Consider the following 23,933-nt stretch of genomic DNA (forward strand, 5'->3'; position numbering starts at 1 on the left):
CTGAATAACAGCGGCTTCTCCTTGTCCTTCTGCCCATCCCATCTCATGATCCTTCACCCAGAGAAGTCCAGATCAAGTGGACGGAGATATTTTTGGGCGTAGCAGTGATGCTGTCATTGGTGTTTCCGTAGAGATCACCATGGAGAATAACAGTGAGGGGAGTGAGGGAAACCTCTCACCTGGGAAGGAGGATGTTTACTATGGCAGTGTAGCGGGGCACAGGAAACGCTCGCCGCACCGAGCAGACCAGCGATATGGTACGTGGCGCAACTCTGCAACAACAAACACATGAGGCCAGTAGATAGCAAGGATTCAGTTAGAGAAAAATGTGTCCTGTGGTCACTCTGCAGCTGCACCACATCTGGCTGGAGGATTGCAGTTCACTGAATATTTACATTTTCAAAAGTACATCTTCTTTGTAGGTTAAATAATTAATAAAACGGCTCATTACATGCCTGGAGATTTTATAGGCTGTGATTAACTTGGTGGTGCACAGTAAAACACTCTGAACTCAGTTCAGATTGTAGCAATGCTGGCAGAGAAGATGCCCTGACCTTAGCTCTGAAGATCAAGAAAGAGTGCTTCCGTCTCTCTCTTGAAGTCTTCCTCCTCCTTTGTGTGCTCTTCGTCCTGTCCCATCCTGGGAACAGCACCCCCCACCTAAAATGTGCACAGATGCTCTTGCTCCTGCTCTTTTCCCTTTTTTGTCTGCATGAAAAGAGTGACTGACCCTCTCCACTCCAACTTTCACTTCTTGCTCAATTGAAGTTCTCAGTGTCTGCAAAAGAACACCATACAATCCTAAATGACGCACAATCTAGTATCAGTCTAACTACAGTTTTCTATATCGTAGCCCTTGTGGCTCTAACTGCTCCTCTAACACTGCAGAAATCAGCAGCACAGGCAGTTTTTGTCTTTAGTTGTCAATAATTACATTATAACATTATTAATGCAGTAGATACATGGAATAAATACATGGAATCGAGTGTTACTGGCCATGACTCCTCCCTATATCCCCTTGCCTATAGCTGATGTGTGATGAGGTGTGTGAGCTGGAATATGTTTACATTTTTGCATTACGCCAATGTCCGATCTGGAAAAGCACAAACATTTCATTCTGAAAACTGCATGTGAATGTGCTGCCCAGCAGCGTGTGGATCGTCATGCATGAGCAGCATGCTGGCTGATAAGTGATGGAGCTGAGTAACAATACAGTTGTTACTGCTAAGGGTCCAATAAGGGTCTAATAAGGGTGGCTTGTCTGTTTAGCCACTTGCACCCAATTATAACTTCATTGTTGTGAAGTTAATGATTGTTAATGAGAAAGAAGACTAAAGAATACAAATTGCATTCATATCATTATTGACATGCAACAAAAAGTTGAACAGTTACCATCACTGTAATTTAAGACTGTTTACCCCAGTGGTACAGTATTATACTATATCAGCTTCTGAGACAGAGGCATGTGAACAGTCTTTGTAGAGTTACCATGGCATGCATGTGTGCACTACAATGATCTGGTTGGGGTTCGGTAAAACAGCAATGTGTCTTTTTGTCCTTCCTGAAATCTGCATGGACCTTTACCTCCTTCTGTGTGCAACTGCTCTGTGTCCCTCTGGTGGTGAATCTGATCTGTGACTTTTCAAAAGGTGTGTGCGTGTAGAGTGTTTTATGATAAAAAAAAAAAGTGAAAAGTGCTAGTGGTTGTGTTACCATATGTATACTGTGCAGAGGTAGCAGAGCTGTAGTTTCAGTAGTTTCAACATTAACCTTGGTTAATTGTTGTACTGTAGTGTTAAACATATCACACCTGCCTCCATATTAGATCCTGGTGGCCTTTTTGACCTGACAGTAGCAGCAGTCTCCCCTGTCCTGTGTTTCAGATGGGTATGGTGGGCGAAATCGCCGATCCCCAGACTACTATGACGAGTCAGAGCTGGAGGACCTTGTACGAGTTTTTGTGGCCCTTTTTGACTACGACCCCCTTTCCATGTCTCCCAACCCTGATGCTGCCGTTGAGGAGCTGCCTTTTAAAGAGGGTCAGATTATAAAGGTGGGAGTCTATTTACAATGACTAATGCACCAAATTACAGATACCAAGACACAAACATTGATTGTACAATTCTTACAAGTACAAATGAAGTCCAAATGAGAACTGCGTATGAGTTTACATAATGAGGTGGTTCTAGATCATTCAACCAGTGTTGGGATGAGTTGGCAGCAGCCCCACAGTGGATAAAACCAGTTACGTTAAAATCAAATTCTAATTTGATCATGTAGTCCAGTCGTTCTCACTCCAGTACTTTTGTAAAAGTACTGGCATTATGACCAGCATTAAAATAAGTAGTATAAGTGATCAGTATACTACAGTGTAATCAGTAGTATAATTTAATGTGAATATGTATTATTGATTGTCATCCACAGTCCAATAATACACCCCTACTCACCATTTCTGTATATATACTGTAATACTGTATCCACAATAACATACAAATAGAGCCTGGCCCTGTTTAATCAAGTATATGCCCTGATTATGATTACCACCAGACACTGAATGTGCTGATTCTGTCACATTCAGTGTTTGCAGTGAGCAGGTACACTTTGCAACATGCGCTTTTACAAATTGCATTTTAATGTAAGGTGTGAAGACTGTTCTCTGTGTTGTTGCTTGTTCAGACCGCCTGCATCACGTCAACATTGGATCGTGTGATCACTGCTGGAACTGAACAAAACTGAACTATACCCTTGTGCCCTGCAGGTGTATGGTGATAAGGACACGGATGGGTTCTACCGTGCTGATATTGGTGGCCGGCCAGGCCTGATCCCCTGTAACATGGTGTCTGAGATCCAGACAGAGGATGACGACATGATTGACCAGTTGCTAAAACAGGGCTTCCTTCCTCTGAACACGCCAGTGGAGAAAATCGGTATCAGGGTTTCTCTTCTTTTAGTTTGTCTTTTCACTTCTCACTCGAAAACCTTAAGCTTGTTCAGAGAGGCATGTAAGGTTATGATCCAAACCCTCCTTTTATCTCTACCGCTGACCTGCTCCACTCCTTTCTTCCCCTTCTTGCAATACCTCCCTTTTCTACTGTACTACCTATTCTTGTCCGTTTCTCTCTGCTGATGAAGTGAACTGCGAGCGCTTCAAAGATGGCCGCTCTGTAAACCGCAGGTCCCGAAAATCCAAACGAGGTCTGTTCTTCCTCCTGTTGGCACCCTTATCCTCACCCTTGTCCACATCTCACCCTTTGGCTTCTTTGTGTTACTTGTCCTCATTTAATGAACAGTTATTTGAGTATTATTTTGCTATTCACCGCTCTTCTGCCCTCCTCTACATTTTGTTAGAAAGCTTCTTCTCAGTAGACCGGTTTTGTCCCCCTGTTGAGTTGATCATTATTTGAACAGTCAAGTCTAGGCTTTGTGGGGAAGGAACTTTAGCAGAATGCTTTATTGACAGTTTTGGGAAGGTTACTTAATATGTATTCCGTTACTTTAATATGTATTCCGTTACTGATTACAGAATACATGACCCAAAATGTAGTTTGTAACGTATTCCGTTAAGTTACTCAATGTGAGTAACATATTCTGAATACTTTGGATTCCTTAATATATTGTCATGCTTTTTACAACTACATGAATGTAGCAATCACAGATAATAAAAAAGCCCTGTTTTTCCTTAACCATTTCTTTATTTATAAAGCTGAAAAGTGGAAGAGTATTAGACAAACATAAAATATGCCATTAAAAAGTATTTACTGTTATGGTCACCAACATATTCTATCACTTAGTTAAAATAAAAAGTAGCCTTGCACAAGGAAAAAAACAGCATTTTCAATTACCCTCATCCAGATTAGGACAAAAAAGGTAAAACAAATTTTTTTTTTTAAATAACTTACTTCCAGATGTTTCTTTAGGTTGGATGTGGAGTCTTTTGATGCTGAGAGCAGCTTGGTTGCTGGCAAACAGAGTTTGCATTGCATGATCAGATTCGTCCATCCCTTTCTTCTTTAAATGTGAAGTGGTGTTGGAACTTCTAAGTAAGAAATGCATTCCTGCCCGGCCACTGCTGGCTCTGTTGTGCTGGCTCCGGGTCTACCAACGTCAAAGGGACGCTTACATTAGAGCCGCTTATTGCGTTTGGTTTTCCGGTGTTCTGACGATTTATGCTGCTTTGTCGGTGCTACCGTATAGGGTTCCGTTAACATTTGTGTATATCCGATAACGGTACAAATCACTTTAAATGGCACCAATACTCAGTCCATGTGCACTGTAAGAGTATAAAGATCATGGTGTAATAGTGGATTAAATCATATTTATTTACAAATTCAGGGGTAGCATGGATTTCTGGGCGCTGAAACAGAGCGCAAACTTGAGGGACTGCGCATGCGCAGATCCGCTAGGTAGCACAACTCGATAGGCAGCATTTTCGACAGAACACCTCTGTTAAGCGTGGAATTACCAAAACTAGAGAGGAGATAGAGAGGGGATAGCCTAACATATTAAACAGGAAAACCCGCCGTGTAGTCCATTTATTTCAACAAAGTAACTGTATTCTGATTATCAGTCATTTAAACGGTAACTGTAACGAAATACAGTTACTCATATTTTGTGTTCTAAATACGTAACACCGTTACATGTATTCTGTTACTCCCCAACACTGTTTATTGAATAGATGTGCTTTTAGCCTTGACATTAGAATGGTGAGAGAAAATCTCTTTTTCATCCAAGGCACATTAAAAGCTACTGTTTTTGGGGATCTCCATTCATGCCAATCATTTTAATAACGCATTATCATAATTCTCATATAGATGACATACATCTTCATTGGTGGTGATGTGATGGTGTGATATGTGGCCATTCATTTCAAAACCCAGCACATTTACATGTTATATCATTCCTTTATTTCCCCCTTCTTCCCTGCCCACCAATGTTAGAGAGGAACAGGCGGAGTGGAAGGCAACACCCGGTGTCCACGTGCCGGATGGTGGCACTTTATGACTACGACCCGAGGGAGAGCTCTCCTAATGTGGATGTAGAGGTACTGACCGCACCCAACTTTCACCCAAATCTCCACACGTTCTCTTTAGCATCCATCAGCTTCTTGCTGCATCAGTCACGCTATCCAACCTGACATCCATTTCAAATGGAAAATCAATATGCAACTTGCCCATGTCAAGTTTTTCAATTTCATGTCAAGTTTATACATGCAAGAAATGTGTAAATGCCATACAGGAAGTTGTGTTTAAATGTCCTGCCCATTGCACCCCATTTTCACTGACTTTCACCTTTGCATTGGCGCTGCCATGGTCCCAGTGTGAGGGCACGAGACTGAGTGAGGAGGTGAGTGGGAAAGAGTGGCTCTGACCTGTGAGGGACGTGTCCCAAAGCACACCCTATTCCCTGCACAATGCACTACTGCACCCTGTTCACGAGTTTGGACACAACATGCCCCAAACTGAAGTATAAGGAATTCAGTAACACTGTGCCTAGTTGCCACCTCCTGTTTCCACCACTAAATTACATGGCATATGAATTCCATAAATATGTGTGTAAGCATAAGAGGGTGCCCTTGCTCATCTCCACTTTTATGTCACTGTTTTCTGGTGCCTGTGCATGCTAATGAAACAAGGCACAAGGTGTTATGTAGTCTTATTCCAGGCTGTGAGGGAAGCAGTGTCTGAATGTCCCGTTAGGGAATGGTGGAACTGAACTTTTGAGACACGTTCTCTGTTTTGTTTTTTTCCATTGTTGAGGAGCTCAGTGAAGGTAGTGGTTAGATAGCGAGTCTGCTTGTGAACTAACAGACCTTGTCTGATGGTTAGAGTGAGCTCTGACTGTTTAGAAATGAATGTGAGTTTGACTGTTGTGTATTTGGACAGGCCTCATGACTGTGATGATGCCAGATGGTCCAGCTCGACAAATTGTTACATATGATGTTCTATAACAATGAGACCTGCTTGTTGTTTAACACTTAGCACAGTTCACAAACCTTTCAACTTGTTTCTTGCATTAGATCAAACACAGAAAACAGAATTTACATAAACTGTAGATATTGAGCCGGACCTGGTATCAGCATTTAGCGGCCATGAGCAGTATGAAACCTGAATAATGCAGTTCAAAACCAGAGCGTGTTTTCTGCCTAAGGCCGAGCTGACGTTCTGCGCTGGCGATGTCATCACTGTGTTTGGGGAGATCGATGAGGACGGCTTTTACTATGTAAGTACAAGGCAGCGATGTATCCGAGAGGCTGGAGTGCATTATTGTGCATAATAAATACTGTAGCGTTGTATTTAGTCATTAAAACATTAAAGTCTCTCATGAGGAAAAACAGGTACCTTTGAACAAGAAAAAAGGATTAGGTGTCATTCTGGGGAAGTGCTGGTCCACTTTATTATTAATCAATAATCCATGAGATAAGTCATATTATTTAAATAACAAAAAAGTGTTGTGTGTGTGAAAATTGCTTTTATTAGGTTTATAATTAAAGTTGAGTGCATTAATATCCAGTCAATCATTTTTGACTTCACTAGATTTGTATTTGTAAGTCAAATAAATTGGTTTTAAGGACAATTGAAAACTACCTGATAATCTTACTTGATTCTAGTAGAACTTTATTCTTAATTTGTTTTTATTCCTTACATATATTCAGGTATGAACTATTTTCAAACTGGTGCTACGCACTAAACCTGGGGCTTGTTTGGCAGTGTAAGGTCACTAGCAAACAAATAGACAAATCAAGAAAGAACCTGTGTTTTGAAGAAGAAAATCCAAGCTCTTTTTTTTCCAAGCTCTTATTTCTGTCACCCAGAACACGATCTTTATTGAAGTTTTCATGAAGAGATTTTAAAATTGGAGTAGTCCAATGATTAACAGCTCGCTCACATGTTTGTCATACGCACAGACATCAATCAAAATCCAGTTGTTTTTCACATTTTTGTTATTTATTAAGTTTCAATGACTCCATGGACCTTTCACTTGTGAGAAAGCTTGACAACTCAATAAAGCTTCAAGAGTAACTTTGTCCTTTGTGTAGGTGGAATGTTTATTATGTAGATATAGCATGATGAGAATGCCCAAGGGAAAATGTTACACAATAAAGACATATAGGAACAGAATGATTGAAGTAAACAAACATAGATAAATATGTTATATGGGAATATGTCAAATACATATTCAAGTTGAGTATGTATATTTGTATGGTTTGTATATCAGTGGGCCCTTTGCTGAAGTGGGGATAAAGGCCCACTAGGAGAAATGCATGTTTACGATCTCTCTGCACCCCCACCATGCTCTACAGGGGGAGCTGAATGGGCACAGAGGCCTCGTTCCCTCCAACTTTCTTGAAGAAGTGCCTGAGGATGTGGAGGTCTATCTGACAGACACTCCATCTCGCTATGCCCAGGACCACCCAGCTCGGACAAAGACCAAAAGGGTACATCCTGTTAAGCCGTGCTAGCCCTCTCCATCCATTTACTCTCTTTGTCTATTTTAAGTTCCTTTAGCTCCTCCTCCTCCTCGTTTTGTTTCCCGTCAGTGTTTGTGTTGTGTGACAGCCATGTGTTTTTTAAAAATTAAAACATTTTTTTAATAAAAAGAAAAGAGGTTAGGGGGTGCATAGCTGACCATACAGTTGAGCACCAGATGGTTCTATATCCATGTTACATGTTGTGCAGGGTGACCATGTGAACTCCTATATTTATGATCATATTCATAAAGCATCATTCGTCCAGGAGCAGCGAGGACATGGAAGGATTTTGTGATCGTTTGTTAAAGCACTTAGGCCTCCACTGTTTTTTATTTTGGATTTTTTTTGTACCTCTAGCACATGTTGTATTAAATGCTTTATGAATATAACCTTGTTTGGCCTACAGCAGTCTAAACTAGCAACATAGTTTTGATGTAATGGGAGTTAAACATCATGTAGACTGTAGCACTGCATGTCCATCATTTCAGAAGAAATGCTTGAACCTCTACATAAAACTTTTTTTTTTTATAAAATGCTACTCACTGAGTCAAGTAAATATGACTTTTTTTGTATGTTTCTGAGAGTGTTTGTTTTTGTGTACACTGCTTACGTTGAAAATTGAACCGTTAGTAAGAAGATATGAGTTGTACTAGTCAATGTGACTAACTGTGTGTGAAGAGAAAACACTGAACAGTTTGCTGAGTTGACAGGATGGACAGGAAAAAGTACAAGATGTTGTACTTTTGTTTTTGTTTTAATTTCTCATATTCATTGTGCTGACTAATGAAATGTCACCATTGCATATATATATATATATCTATATATTTTTTGTTTTTTACTTTCTTTCCTCACCCGCTTGGCAAAGCAGAAGAAGAGTGTTCATTTCACACCCTAACGGCTCAGTGCCCGTCAAGTAAGTGAACAACTGAGGATACCAGGGTTACGCTGCCTCGTCTAATGCAGAACACAAGGGTCCGCTTAGCTCCTGGTATGCAGCAAACATGCATATTCTCACTCACACAAACACAATAGCATATACAGAGATGCTACTACTCAATAAAGTGCAACCCAATTAAAGATTTTTCTTATGTATTATTTTACTTATAGAATTATTAAACTACAACTGTGTGTTTTCATAAAAGTTCCAGTTTTGCACCTTCTTAACGAGACCTTCAAATCACCACACTTCACCACGCGGTTTGAAAGTCTGAAAGCCCTGGCTGATGCATTAGACAGAAAACATGGTATCTTCAGTTGTTTCTCTGGGTGTTTGTACATTACAATGTCCGTCCCTCATAACCAGCAAAAGTAACTGCTGCAACTCATGAGCAGCCAAAGGCCACTGTTGCACGCCAGGTCAAAGGTCAAGGTTGGCCCGCACCAGTGTGCGCAGTGTGAGAGTAGCTGTTATCACTCAGACCGAAACACCTCCCCTCATTCCCTTACCAGACTTAGGAAGCAATGCCCTCCCCGCCTTAACAAAAATGCAGCCAAAATGATGTGTCCAGACCACGATCGGGCTTGTGGTGGGGGGCACTGCTTCTCAGCCATTAGTGGAATGATCACACTGGTCACAGAGCAGTACTGGTTTCCACCAGCAACTTCAATTCACATGATAAGTGGAGATGGAGAGTAGTCATTTTCCTGTTTGTGTCACTACCAGTATTATAAAGAACATTTAATGTAAAGCAGGTCAAATTGTCCTGTCCACAGGGCACTGACGAAGGTGCCGTGATGATTAATTGCACCAAAAGCTGGTAAATTATGTTTATCTTACACATTAGCTCTCCTGTGAGGCTCACACTCGGCACGTGGGCCATGCTGACACACTCTCGTGTTAATGCTGTTGAAGGAAAGTGCAATAGAGCCCAGCCTTCTAGCTCATGAGTGCAACCAACACAGAAACAAGCGACTTTTCCTCTGTAACCCACCTGTGTCTGGATTCCTCCTTGAGGGAAACGATTTCTGTCGTGTCTCTTAATGCAGAAGTCACATTCTGTACCCGAGTTTGTGTTTTAATTTTGTTTAATGACTGATGCCTATCGGCCTCCCCCTATGGTTCCTGTCTTCCCTTAATTAGGTTCATGGAGCAGACCCTACACTGTCAATGGGGAGGGAGGGGGGAGGGGGTTGCTGCCACTCTGAGCAAGACCCCATAAGTATGATTAATGCATAACTGTACTGTACAGTGGCCCCTCTGTGACATAAAAAGACATCATGGTGGGATTTTAAGGACTTTTTTGGGGGACATTTTCTAACCCCTCCCCTGAACTGTCCCATTACGGGTCTTTCATTAGGTCCCGCTGGAAAAATCGGGCCCACCCAGAAGAGCAGCGACACCCACAGTGCGCCCACACCCCCCGGGGTCCGGCAGCCCCGTGAGGGGCCCCCGCTCCTACTCAAAGACAAAGGGACTGCTCTCCAAAGGGAAGGAACTGCTGAGGCGCCTTGGAGCAGTAAAATAACCCCTTGCACCGCGATACAGTCACTCCTGTGTGTGACACTGCTGTTAAACACACAAAACACGTAGTACTGAGGCTGAGGGGTCCGTCTCCGCCTTATGGCTCACGGCCATAGTAATCAGTGGCGTGATGCATGTTTGTATCTTTGGTTGGGGTTTTTTTTAGGGAATTTCACGAGATTCAGGAACGTGAGCAAATTTACACAGAGCGCCTGCTAACCATGTGATCAGAAAGCCACGCCCCCTGTACTGTACGACCATTGTAAGCACAGAAATGCCCCACAATAGCGACCAGACCACTACTGCCGGTCATGAATGTACAGGTGATAAACAGGAGGCTGAGTATTATGGGATAACTCAGAGAACAGCATTATACACCCCGCCCCTTTTTGAGGTTGTCACGTGGCCATATAGTAACAGCAGTACGCATGCAAATGTTTACAGACCGCCTCCAGCCCCGCCCACACCTGAAAGTCAGAAGTTAGACTTAGAGCACAACTGCAGCCCAGCACAGAACTGAACAGGGTCTGCAGGTCACTAGTCCACTAGAGTCCCGCAAAAAGGCCAAGGTGGCGCCACCTCCGTCTATATGCCTTATAACTGCACAACCGTTTGTATTGTCCGTGGTACGAGGTGCGTCTGTTTGTTTGTTTGTATGTATACTGTGCATTTGTGTCATAGCATTCTCAATTATGGGAACAAAAAAAAACCATTAAAATATTTTTTTAAGATAGAGTGACGTGCTGCTTTTAAATTAAATTTAATGATTAAAAAATCAACATTAGGGGGATTAAGATTCAAACAGACCCCACCCACCCCCCTACAGTTCCATGGGCCTTATTCTGTCTCTTTACCTTTCAGTCAATTGGACACGAGCCCAGTATGTCCCTCTTAGTGTATTTTAGCCAATAAGCACCCTCCATAGAAAGTGTAGATTAGCTATGCATCTGAGCAAAATCCAGTCACTTAAAGTTTTGCTATGTCACCTGAGAATCTGGATGTGTGTGTGAGTATGAGTCTTTATGTGTGTGTGTTTGTCTTTTTTTCTGGAAGCATATGTGCCATTTGACATTCCACTGTTTCATCCTCCCTCCTTTTACTTTTCTGTTCTGCCATGACCTCATCCATTTGCAGAGAGCCGTTCTTTTTTTTCTTCTTTTTTTATGTGAACAAAGCTTCTGCTGTAATGTTCCGAACCAAGACTGCCAAACAGGAATGTACCAAGCACATTCTGTCCAACAGCCAAATCCTGATTCATCTTGCAGACTTACAGTACTGCTCGCTTATGACACCGTTCAGTTACTGAGCACCACTTCTACATATTGTTTGAGTGACTGCTGACTCTTTTTGTACTTTTGTCCATTTGTAAAATTCTTTTTAAATGTTTATACTTGATTTTCAAACTGCCTTTTTTGTACATTCAAACTTTATAATCAACATGTGCAAGCTTCCTCTTCCCCTCATGTTGTCCATAGCATTTTAAAAGTCTGCTGTTGTGTGCTCTATGAAAACAAAAAATATCAGCCTATATTGATGGATATCTAATATTGTGAGGGTGTGCATGAGCAATTTTCTATGGAAATAAATCAAATATTTTGTAAAAGCCTGTGTTGTAATTTATTGATGCTCACATATCTTAATTTAAACCTGTTTAAAACTGTTTATGCTACTGAGAATGAGAATTTCTGAATGAATCAATATGAAAATTGGAATGATTAGATTGTGCCCTGATTATTGGCTGGGCTTTTGACAGGGGGCAGACATCTGATATTTTCAATACATTAATGAAAACCCCCCAGCTGATTTCACCCGGTTTTGCTCTCTTGCCACTAGGTGGCATACTGAAATCAGCTTTCACTGGAGTCTCAGATTCACCGGATGCTGCACATAATTTAGCATCTGATTTTAAGGACTGGGATGGAATTAAAAGCGGTTTTATTTCGATGCTGGACTAATAATATTATACTGGACTAAAAATAATATTACAGTTATCATCAAATCATATTTCAGTGACATCCAAATGATGTCACCTCACAATTTATACAAACAAAATTAACAGTAGCCATGTGTGGTAGTGCATGAAATTGGGGGGGTTTCCATATAAGATACCAATAGGTCGACACATTTATAAATATACAACTCTCAGTCAAATTATCATTACATTTTTTAATGAAATCATGACAATATGTTAAAAATGACACATGCTGCTGTTTGATAGATCAAGTGTCATATGAAACCGTACACTGTTGTACGTTGAAATTCTAGGGGAGAGGTTGGTTTCTGTAAAATTAAACATATAATAGCACAACACACACAGCACCAAAGTGCACATAACAAGAAAAGAGACAAGTAAACATAGGACAATAATACACACATACAATACAGATTGGGACCAATGCTTCTAATTCAATTATGAAATCAATTCACTAATTTATTACAAGAAAAGATTAGAATCACTATAAAGAAATTTAAGTGTTTTTGAAGTGCAATGTAACATACAAATCACATTCAGATTAATGTTTGGAAGCAACCTGTGTCCAATGGCTCCCATCAGTTCTTCAAGCATGTAAATTGGGTGTCAAAGTATTAAACACACACCTGAACTGTTTACATTTACTGCATTATTCAGACACCCCCTCATCCAGAGCGACTTATAATCAGAAGTGACAGGGACAGTCCCCCTGCTCAGAGACACAATGCCACTAAGTGGGGTATGAACCTATGATTTTGTGATCTTCTGGTTCATAGGCTACTACCCATAATGTCTTGTTCAAAATGAATAGTCTGAGGCTCTGAGTGCCATCGTGCCATCCCCAGCAAGGTGCCACGCTGTCGCCTATTTCCGACGGAATGACGCTGAAAAGCAGCCAGTAAGATCAGCTTCAAATCTAAATCTGCATTAAGTGAGTAACACTTTACATCCTTAATCTAGTTAGAGCGAAACGGAGCTCCGGTGGCCACGCCCCCTCGCTTCCAAGGCGATGACGTCATGCGTGGGTTCCCACGGCGCGCGGTGTGATGTGTTCAGTCCTCTTCACGTGTCTGGAACCGTAACTCCGTTCGCGACTCCTTTCTTTATTTTTAAAGAAACAACAACAACAACAAAATTAATAATTCAGAATTCGAAGTGAAATGCGTAGTGAGTGATTTCGCTGCTGTTATTTTCCTGTCATGGAGCCGCTGCGCGCCGCGTTTCATCTGAGCGCAATACTGAGCTTCATAGAGGTAAAACATTATATTACACACAACGAATATTATGATGCATATGCGGCATCGTGTTACGTCTTAAATTGAACACTTACACTTTTAAAATGACATTTGTCCTTTTTCAGGTCCTCTGTGACAGCGTGACTCCGTCCAAACATCCAGGTAAAACACGTAATGTAGTAAAAAAATAAGTTGTAAAAAGTTTCATATTTACGCAGAACTGTGTTGATAAATGTAAATAAAACCTTCGTTGGCAAATGTAATAAATGTGAGGGTTTTAGTGACATGTGGACTAAAGGGTCATCAGGAGCTGGCTGCAGGTCAGTTATCAGGAGTGATCTGGATCTCCCTGCATCTCCCCAGTTCCCCGTTCCGGCTCCAGGTCCCGGCTTGGCTGCTCACTGCTTCTTATTATGGTCAAGAATGGGTTCTGTCCCGGTGCGGCCTGTCTCTGGCCCCTCGCTTCTCTATTAAAACTCTTTTATTGATGCCCTCGCTACCGCAGCATGAATTCACTGCTACCGAGTGGGAAACTATATTCACCGTGGACCTGGATACGGAGAACTGTAAATTGTAATCTGAACATCCCAACATCTGTTTTAGAGATTAACTGTAAATTTAGCCCTTTTGTTGTTTTTGTAGGTTTTTTTTTTAGGAAGAATGAAGGCCCAACAATTTTAGACTTTGTCTCATGCTGTTCCAGCCCAAAAAAATCTGACCATGTACATTTTTCTCGGTTCCTTCCTGGCACGGCTCAATCACTTTATGGAGTTGTGAACAGTTGTTTCATATTGAAATTTTGCGTTTGGTTATTTTAAGCTGTTTGCAGTACTAAATCGCCTATAATCGTGCAGGTGCATCCTGGGACATTTACTGCATGTACCATTCAGCAATTCAACATTTTGCCCTCAAAGTTGATGTGTGATGTGATGTGTAGGTAAGTGTTAAGATCCGAGCAACGTTGATGAGGACCAGATGGTGATGCCTGGACAGCTGGGTCATAGCGTCTCTAAAACTGCAGCTCTCGTGAGATGGTCTCTGTCTGCGGTGGACAGGACCAATAAAGCGTGGTCCAAGGAAGGAAACTGTTTAACAAGTCATGTTGGGAGTGCAGGATGACCCGTGTTGCCTAGAATGGGCATGTAAGCAACAGAACTGGACCACGGGGTACCAACAGTGGAAGTTGGGAAAGAAATGACACCAGGATGCATTAGGCAAGCTGGTAGGAGCAGTTTGCTGCTCTGGTGTGATGTTACTTTTACACATACCACATACCTAAACAATAATCTGCCCTGTCACCCTGTTTGAGGAACACAACATGGAGTTTGAGGTGTTGACTTGGCCTCCAGTCCAATCTGTGGGATGTGCTGGAAATGCGAGTCCGATCCGTGGAGGCACCCTCTCTGAACTTGCAGGACTTTACATGATCTGCTGCTAATGTCTTAGTGCCATATACGGACGCGTTCGGAGGTCTAGTGGAGTTCATGCCTGGCCAGGTCAGGGCTTTTTACACATCAGAGGGGGACAATCAGAATAGTAGGGGGACAAATCAGAGGGGGACAAATCAGAATAGTAGTCCTTGTGCAATCTTGCACACAAGTGGAAGAAAAATTCACTCCTTGGCCCAAGGTGAACATCATAATGATAATAACATACATTTTTTTTGTACGTTTGTAATATGTATGCATTTGTATTGCTCTTGGTGATATCTGCATCGATTTTGCACTCCCTGTCCGCAGGCCTCGAGGTGCTGGCCACCGCCTCACACTACTGGCCCCTGGATGCGGTGGACGGGATAGCGGAGCTGTGGGACCGGTTGGGGAACAGAACAGGTCATATAAATGGGACTAATATAAGTATGTGCTCTGGCTGCAGCAGGCGGGACCATGGTTCGGCTTCCTCTCACCCTGCCCCTCGTGTGTCTTGCTCGCCACGCTCACTTTCTCATTATCTGGCCACCCCTTCCTCCGCCAGGTGTTTTATTGTCATCTTTGTTTTTTTGCGGGATAGAAAGTCTGTGAATGTCAAACATTCCTGGCCCTGGAATGTTTGACTTGAGAGCGCATTGTGCCCTGGGCCGGTGGCCCGATGACTTCTTTGTCTGTTTGGCGTTAAACACTCCACCTTTGCTCTTTTTCTCCGCTTTTGGCCAGTAATTGGCAGTGATTAATCGCCTGTGACTTGGCAAACAGCACAACTAGAATTAATACATGGCCCTAAAATAAATTTTTAATTAATGTTATACTGTAAAGTGAAATGCATGTAATTGATGTTTCCAGTTAAATTTCTTTAAAAAACACACATTGGGCCAAATGAATTATTATATTCATATTTTCTTGTAACCCATTGTGTGTTTGCGGTAGGTTTCCGGAAAGCTCTCTCAGTCACAGTCTTCACTCCAGTTCATGTCACATCTTACTGTAGGGCTGTGCAAATCAGCAAAATAGAGGCTTTCTGGGATAATTAACAGGTAAAATTGGGAATTGTACCATTTCCATTTCGCAGAAGAGGGGTACAGTATTGCTAATAACTGTTCATGGTGCAAGAAATGTGATATATAGTTTTTTTATGATGATCTACCATTTGGTTTGGTCCATACAGTGATGATATTGCACAGCCCTGCTCCACAGTCTGCACGTCTGCTGTCCTTTCGCGGTTCCTGTTTGTGTCACTGTCCAGTGCTGTGCGTGAATCACATGTTGTTCTCTCCTCTCCTCTTGTGTTGTACGTCTTGTGTCTTCATCACAGCCCTCAGAGTCCACAACCACACTGTGCTGTCCACCACACATAACTCTTCCTCTGTGTATGCCAATGACTCTGCCTACACTAACATTTCGGCGACAGTAGGTGAGAACCCATAGACTGAATTCCTGCTGTAAGGTGTGCATCTGAGATTGGCCTAAGTCTGATTTTGGGCATTCTAGATGGGTTGTAGGTGGGCTCACCTGCTTTTCCTCCTCTATGTATACATTTGGCTTTAAAATGAGCTTGACTTGGGATTTTCTAAACGGTTCTTTAATGATGCATTTATAAATAGTTAAAAATAGGAGGAGCCTCATTCAGATTGATTTAAACCCACCCCCTTCAATCCACTTACAAGTGCAAAAAGTAAAAGTGTTTTTTTTTGTCATTGTGATGCACAGCATAGCAACACACACGGTACACACACCGAAATGTGTCCTCTGCATTTAACCCATCATTTTTGGTGAGCAGTAAACGGTTATGAAAGGCGCCCGGGGGGGAATTTTGTGTGTTACCTTGCTTAAGGGGACCTCAGAGCTTCGGCAGTTCCTTTTGGCTACGAGTCTACTTCCCGCAAAGTACCCACTGCTTCCAAATAACATTAAGGATTCTAGTTTTATCCACTTGTAATTACCGAGGATGCTTTTGACCTTACACTAGCAAACAAGCTACATAGCACTGCGCATAGCGCCAGGTCAAAATTTAAATGAAATGGTATATAACGTACACCAGGTTGAATATGACTGGAAAAGTGAGGAAGAGGAATTAGTTTAGTACAGTGATGTGACCTGAAGTTTGGTTGCTGTCTTATATGTGTCTTGGGGCTGTGGTGGCCTAGCAGTTAAGGAAGCGGCCCCGTAATGAGAAGGTTGTGGGTTCGAATCCCGAACCGCCAAGGTGCCACTGAGGTGCCACTGAGCAAAGCGCCATCCCCACACACTGCTCCCCGGGTGCCTGTCATGGCTGCCCACTGCTCACCAAGGGTGATGGGTTAAAAGCAGAGGACACAGTTTGTTGTGTCACCGTGTGCTGTGCTGTTTTACAGTGACAATCACTTTACTTTATATGTGACTCATTCATGCTGTACAGCCAGACAAGACAAAGCAACACGACAATTAAGGCACTCGCTGTATATTCAGTTCAAAAGTGGGATTTTCCCCCAAAAAAAGGAGCTGTTGTGGACTGAAGTGTGTTAAGTAACAGAGTCTCCAGGGTGTCACAGAAGACACAAATTCCACGCCACCATGAGCACAGCCTCCTCCACCCTGCGCCATACCTCACACAGGCACGCCAACGCAACTCTCAACCCCTCCACAGCGTCACCCCAAATCTCTTCACCCCTCCCTGTGTGTGTTCTGTAATTATGGATTGTGCCACAGATACCTGCCTGCCAGTGGTTGCTGTGCTGAGCAGATGTGAGCGTTTGTGTGTGTGTGTGTGTGTGTGTGGCAGTGACGTGTGTTCAGTTACATCCGTCATAAGCCATTATCTGAAAACAGATACCATGTTTCTTCTCTGACTTCATTTCAAACGCCCGTTGACTTGGATTAGGCTGTTTGTGAGACCACCCATTCTGTTAATAATAGAGTGTGTGTCCCACTCTCCCCTGCAGACATTGTGGAGGGGATGGTGAATAAAGGCATCTACCTGAACGGAGATCAGGGCGGGACGTTCCTGCACTTTGGGAACTACAGGAACTCCTGCATCAGTGACCCCACGTTATGTGAGAGTGCAGGTCAGACGCCGCCTGTCCACCTGTCTGTCTCTATGCGCCTCATGCTGCTCGCACTGAAACTTCATCTGTTTATTTTTATGTCCGATCAGCACACACCCCACGCCCTGGACAACAGACTGTGCAAGTCTGTGTTGTCTGTAAATGTGGCTCTGATTTTACCGTTCGAGATGTTTCCGTACGTGATGATAATGCTGTGTGATGTGTGTAATCGTGTGCACATGTTGAGCTGTTTTTGGGGAGTGGTACCAGAAGTTAAACGCTGCCACATTGCTGGAAAAAATAACACGCTCCCCTTTCAGGCGTTACGTTCTCCTTCTTCTGGAAGAACCACGAGGCCCATTCTCGTTTCAGCATGGCCTCCGGGGGGAAGGTGATCTCCAACGGCTTCTCGGTTTTCACCAACCCCCACGGCGGCTACGTAGAATTTTACACAAGAGCCAACTCCAAGAGGTGGAAGGCCAACATTCAGCTCCCAGGTATGGAGACAGTCCAGTTGTGGACATTTCGCCACATGCTGCACCACATGTATTCATGTATTTACCAAAAACCCAGAAAATGTTCCTTCTCACAATGCCTTGTTAAATATAAATAGCTAACAATGTTGCATACCCAAGATCCAAAGTAATATATTGTGTGTGTGTGTGTGTGTGTGTGTGTGTGTGTGTGTGTGTGTGTGTGTGTGTGTTTGTGTGTGGTGAGTTGGTAAAGTTCATGTAAGTGTTAAGGTTGTACAGTTCACTGATGGCCTGTGCTTGTACGTTAGGGTGTATGCATTGGTCTTGAGGTTAGGGCCTGTGTGTGTGCGAGAGTGTCTGTGGGTATTTGTTGCTTTTCTAAATCTGTTTCCCATTCATTTTCATCCCCATGGTTTGATTTTAAATATATTCTGCGGCATCATTGCTTTTAAACATTCAAAATATGATCACAGAATGCAATTAAAATCCAATTAAAAAACAATTCATGCTTCACGTGCTCCCTAGGGTCATCAGCCATCAGTTTATAGTGTGTGTTTCACTTTTACATCCGCTTACTTTGCAGTCTGACTTACAGGTATGAATTTCATTGCCACAGACAACTTTCCTCAAGTGGTAGTGCATTCCTGTCATCCCGATCATTTAGTGTAATTATGTAATCTGGGCAGTTTTAAGTCAGTATTTTTTTTTTAGTTACAACAACATAAAACATACTTATTATTGAGTCCAGCTGACATTAGAGGTACCTGCTTTTACAGGAATTACTGTCCAGCGTTGTTATTAAGTGTGACTTCTTCAGCTAATCAGGTTCTTCAACATCATTAGGTTCTTGAAGACATCCGTAGAGTGTTTCACTGTTACTGCTCAGTTCTCTTCTACATTGCTAATCCAATGCTAATGAGGAGCAAGAGAATATGTTTTGGGCTAGACTTTTGTGTGTGTGTGTTAAACAGACCGTAATTACATTTCTTCATTTACTCCAGGTCCATACTGGACACACATTCTCTTCACCTGGACTCAGGAGCACGGATTGAACGTCTACATCAATGGGACATTCAACGTCAGCGACCCCAGTGGCAACTTCTCCCAGAACTATGGTGACCCACACAACGATTTGGTCATTGGAATGTCAAATGGCCCGAGCAAATACTATGCCACCGGCGCGTTTGATGAGTTTGTGATCTGGGAAAGGGCACTTTCTCCAGAGGAGGTCAAGATGTACTATCTGGCTGTTGTAGGTAAGGTGTGATCTTTGAGTATCTGTAACTTAAACCAGAAAGCCAAAACATTGCCTGCCTAATATTGTGTAGGTCCACCTTCTTCCCACTTCTAACCAGTCAAGGCCTGGAGGTCTGAAGGTTGTCTCAAAGTATGCTATGGCATCTGAGAGCAAGTCATCAGTAGCAGACCTTTTTAAGTCCTGTAAATTGTGAGGTGGTGTCACCGTGGATTGAACGTTTTCCAGCACATCCCACAGATGCTGGATTGGACTAATATCTGGAGAATGTTTTAACTCTTTGAACTGTGCTGATGTAGCCCTTCTTTGGAATGGGACCAGACAGCATTCACTCAGTTACAGACTGTTCCTTCAAGCAGACTATAAAGAGCCTGCAGGTGCTCTGGTCCCAAGCGTTTCCTGTGTCTGTGTCTCCCAGGACCTCTGCTTCTTCATAACCTGAAATTTAATTACCGCGCTCTTTCCTCTCCCTCCTCTTCAATAACTTCTAATGATCTCTCCTCTGTCTTCCTGTTTCCCATTCTTTATCCATCTGTCCTGTCTCCTGTCTGGCCAGTTCTCCTCTGTAACGTTCTCCCTGTTCTCCCTTGGTGCTTGCTGCTGCATATCATTCCCTTATAGAGTTGTGTTTGGCCACTTCTAACATCGTGTATTCAAGGCCTTGACCTGTTTTTTTTTTTTTTTTCATAAATCAGAAGTAAAGACATGTTTCTTTACTCATGAGGAGTAATGCCTGCTGGTGGCTCTTGGGGTTACTTTTTACTGCCAGGCGAGCAGTGTTGAACATGACGGCTTGTATTTGTACTTTCACGAGTGGTTCCTTTAGGACCTGGTGAGATGGGTTCTTCAGAGGGACCTGACCAAGTGTGAAAATACCAGGAATGCTAAGAGGAAAACTAAAATAGACCAGACTTCTTTTTTTTTGGCAATTTAGTTTATTTAAAAATGTTTTTTTTTTTGCTTCCAGGATTCCATCAAAAGCTGTGCTTATCTTACTGTGCTTGAGTCGCGTTAATGTGAACATGCTGTGCTTGGCTAAAATGCAATACATCTTTTGTTCTAATCTTACTAATAATGATGTTCAGCAGCGACAGCCTGTGATAAGTTCCTTGTGTCCTGAAGTTATTTCATTTATCTCAGTCTGGTTTCCATTGATAAAAGAAAAATTGACATCATTCCTTCATTCTGGATTATTTAATTCCCCTCCCCTCCCAACATTACCCTCACACGCCCAAGTGAAGCAGAGCGTTCATCTCCACCATTTGCCTGCGGTACATGAAACTTGTTCCTCATACTGTAACAAATAAATCCAATAGTGTTCATTTCCGAAGTTTCCAAAAAGTTTACTTTCACAGTAACATAGTATTGTAACCAGTGGCAAGTGTCCAGGTGAAACCCCATGTTTAACCCATTGAGAAAACTGGGAATAAAGACTTTCCGTTCCGCCTGGATCGGCTGGTGTTTATGACTCAGAAGAACCGCTTCACTCATAGTCACAAAACAGCAGTCGACTGTGAGAGTAACAGGCGTTTGTGGTCCACACATGTTGCAAATGTTGCATGTCCCACGTCAGTTTTTCTCTGAAGGATCATCCCAATGCCTCTTCTGACTCTGATTCATTTCCCAAATGGTGTGACTTATTGACTTATTTAAAACCCATATCAGAAGCACAATGAAAATACAAAACACCTCTAGAAGATGTCGGTCCAGCCACACTGTAATGAGTCCTCCCATCAGATGTTTATTCTGTAATGACACAGATTTTCAACAAGGATGTGGCCTGAAGCGCCGTGTTGACATCTTGCCCTTCAGAGGCTGAGGGACTTTATAACAAGCTGAACTAAACTAATTTACAAAAACATCCCATTATCTGTGGTGGGTAATAATGAAGGACGGATGAGGGGATGTGGTAGAGAAAATGAGGGAAGATGAATGATGCAGGCAATCAATGAACTGGAGGGGGAATTTGATCAGTCATGGTTACAGTGTGATTTATGTGTTTTTTGTCATTGATGTTGTTGTTGTGTTTGTTCATGATCAGGTTCCAGTGCTTTCTCCTCCATCACCCCGCCTGCACTCTTCTACCCGTCTGCCAACGCCGCCCCGACCCCAACTGCTGCACAGGTCACTCTTTATCTCAGCAGACCAAATCTCCTTTAACCTTACAGAAAACATCTGAGGTGCTTCATTAGAGCTCATCACTGCAGTAGAAACCATTCTGCAGGATCTGGCTCTTGGCCAAAAGGGGTGGGACGTCTAGGTTGTCTCTCTCTCTCTCTCTCTCTCTATCATACACACACAGGTGTTTTCTCCTCTCTGTCTCCTGCCTGGGTGACGTGCATTTGGCAGGAAATTAAACTCAGAACTAGCTTGTGTAGACTTCCAACATGAGACAATAAAAAAGTGAAATATGGGAATGAGACAGAGAGAAACATTTTCCTTTGTTTCTTTCCTATGAAAACTCTACCGAATGTCACAGCAAAACTATATATAGATTTAATACACCTTAAGAGGAAGAAAGTACAATGTTCAGAAAAGTAAACACAGACTCAAGCTTTCTACCATCTATAGCTACAGATAGTGCACCCTTGTGAGATCAGAGAGAAAGAGAGAGGCAGACGTGTGGTGTAAATCATCAGGCTGTCCTCGGTCCAGGCCTGTAATAAAATGTAACTGAACACTTATCATTGTTATTAAGTACAATATTTGTGCTACCTTTACTCACGTTTTACTCCTTCACTGCTCAGTGTTTATGTGAGCTGGACATGAGTAACTGCTGTACACAGTTAGGGTTGAGTATGTTATAAAGTGTGTATATGTGTGCAGTTATGAAACAGCTGCACAAACTAGAGTCTTAGCCATGTGTGTGTCCAACATGTGTGTGTTTTTTACAACAAATTGGGCATTTATATGGGTGCTTGTGTGTTTATGCTCATATGTGATGGTCTTTGCAGCGTGTAACTGTGTCCACATTAAAAGGACACCACTCTGCGCATAGCCTGCGATTCATCGGGACACTGGTTCCCAACAGAACCCTGCCTACGCACACTGCTGATAATTTCACCAAGGTAGACACACACACAAATGCACACATTTCTTCATTACACTTTATCTTGCAGAATATATTGTTTTCATTCTGGTACTAACATAGTGTCCCGGTTCGTATGTTTCAGTCTTTGTGTGAAATTTCCTGTAATCCTGAGGGCATTTAGGGGTCCATATAAATCATAGGAAATCACACACAGATTCACGCACTCACACTGTTGTTGTTTGTATTCCAGACCTTTCTCCTTAGTATGGGGGAGGTTCTGATTTCCGCTGGAACAGCCCAGCAGGAAGAAGGGAAGGGGGAGGAGGTGAGTTCCACCCTATCTGTCCATATCTGTGGATTCTGTTAGTCCATCTCAGCTTAGCAGCTAACAGAGTCATAGCTCAGCTAAGTTCTGTATGACATAAAGCATTGTGGGAAATGTTGTGCTCCTATACAGTCTGTGGTGATGGCTGGATGGCTCATAGAGACAATCGACAAGGTCATGGGTCACATGGCATCCAACCTGGAGGCAGAGACAAACTCTCCCGTGACTATTGGTGGCAAGACACATGTTGCTGGTGAGCCCACATACACACATATTTAAGCCTTGCAAACATATCACACACAACTCATCTCATGTACACAAACGCTTGTGATTATATCTTTGCTAAGACTGATAATGACAGTGATAATACAATTAATTAATAGTAATAAAAAGTCTGTTTTATAAAGCTGTATTATACATTTGTTACAAACTCAAACCTAACTCAGCCCTTAAATCTGTTGACTCTTGACTCCCTATCATGCTCCCCCATCTCTATGGCAATAAAACTCATTTTAGCTGCTTATCAAAACTGATGTTCTGTCGGGAGGAAATTCCAACTCCTCCAAATTCCAACTTCCAGTCAGAACTTTTTTGAAGCTAATGCTGGGTGCAGATTGGTCAGCAATTGCTGAAGTCTGAAAGTGTTGAGACTTCAACGCTCATCACCTGAACTATCCTCTTTTACCCCTGTTTGTAGATTATGCACTCACAAAAATTCCACAGAACTACAGCTTACAGAACTACAGGTTCCCCATGCAGGGGAGGAGCTACATCTCTGTTCCTGCTGAGGCCTTTACCATGGAGAGTGAGTACAGAACACAAGCACACAACCACACTCACACAGCAGGCATGCGGCAGTGTGCTGGACTGAGATGTGACTCATATCTCGATATATGATATTGAACTAACATTCTACGCCTCTTTCATCCATTTTGAGTACCATCATGTCAATACTCTCCCAACATCGTGCCTTGCAGAGAAATCATGGGTATGCAATACACAACAATGTAAAATTGATAATAAATAGAACAGAATGTGATATTATATTGTTTAGCAAAATTGTGAAATCTACAATATGTAATATAACTGTGTATCTAATATATATAAAATAATAATATACACACACAAGAAATGTTCAACATATAAAGTATATATAGTATCATATATACACACACACAATATCACAAAATGGCCATTTCATATTCACTGGTTTATATACACACCCACACACACAGAACCTTTAGTTCACCCGGT

The 23,933-nt window shown here is 42.3% G+C and overlaps 2 protein-coding genes across 28 annotated transcripts in view; both read left to right on the forward strand.

Moving 5' to 3' along the window:
- Positions 1-11,482, forward strand: part of rimbp2b (RIMS binding protein 2b) — an 80,133-nt gene extending 68,651 nt beyond the window's left edge. For 11 of the 23 annotated variants that reach the window (XM_028995460.1, XM_028995457.1, XM_028995459.1 and 8 more), the window contains 9 exons: positions 132-257; positions 1,884-2,053; positions 2,759-2,927; positions 3,133-3,195; positions 4,938-5,041; positions 5,317-5,343; positions 6,148-6,219; positions 7,301-7,435; positions 8,337-11,482. In XM_028995460.1, the coding sequence (XP_028851293.1) occupies positions 132-257; positions 1,884-2,053; positions 2,759-2,927; positions 3,133-3,195; positions 4,938-5,041; positions 5,317-5,343; positions 6,148-6,219; positions 7,301-7,435; positions 8,337-8,363 (893 nt within the window). In that variant the 3' untranslated portion in view covers positions 8,364-11,482. The remainder of the gene's footprint in view (positions 1-131; positions 258-1,883; positions 2,054-2,758; positions 2,928-3,132; positions 3,196-4,937; positions 5,042-5,316; positions 5,344-6,147; positions 6,220-7,300; positions 7,436-8,336) is intronic. The other 12 variants (XM_028995471.1, XM_028995479.1, XM_028995481.1 and 9 more) reach the window with 7 other exon arrangements.
- A 1,449-nt stretch (positions 11,483-12,931) lies between these two features.
- Positions 12,932-23,933, forward strand: part of adgrd1 (adhesion G protein-coupled receptor D1) — a 47,393-nt gene continuing 36,391 nt past the window's right edge. The window contains exons 1-12 of one of the 5 annotated variants that reach the window (XM_028995397.1): positions 12,932-13,154; positions 13,262-13,298; positions 14,876-14,992; positions 15,885-15,983; positions 17,491-17,613; positions 17,913-18,089; positions 19,070-19,324; positions 21,365-21,447; positions 22,278-22,391; positions 22,605-22,679; positions 22,812-22,932; positions 23,377-23,484. In XM_028995397.1, coding sequence (XP_028851230.1) covers positions 13,101-13,154; positions 13,262-13,298; positions 14,876-14,992; positions 15,885-15,983; positions 17,491-17,613; positions 17,913-18,089; positions 19,070-19,324; positions 21,365-21,447; positions 22,278-22,391; positions 22,605-22,679; positions 22,812-22,932; positions 23,377-23,484 — 1,363 coding nt within the window. In that variant the 5' untranslated portion in view covers positions 12,932-13,100. Of the gene's footprint in view, positions 13,155-13,261; positions 13,299-14,875; positions 14,993-15,884; positions 15,984-17,490; positions 17,614-17,912; positions 18,090-19,069; positions 19,325-21,364; positions 21,448-22,277; positions 22,392-22,604; positions 22,680-22,811; positions 22,933-23,376; positions 23,485-23,933 lie in introns of those variants that run through there. The other 4 variants (XM_028995398.1, XM_028995399.1, XM_028995400.1 and 1 more) reach the window with 4 other exon arrangements.

Source organism: Denticeps clupeoides, chromosome 11 (assembly GCF_900700375.1).
Source record: "Denticeps clupeoides chromosome 11, fDenClu1.1, whole genome shotgun sequence".
NCBI classification, from domain to species: Eukaryota; Metazoa; Chordata; class Actinopteri; order Clupeiformes; family Denticipitidae; genus Denticeps; species Denticeps clupeoides.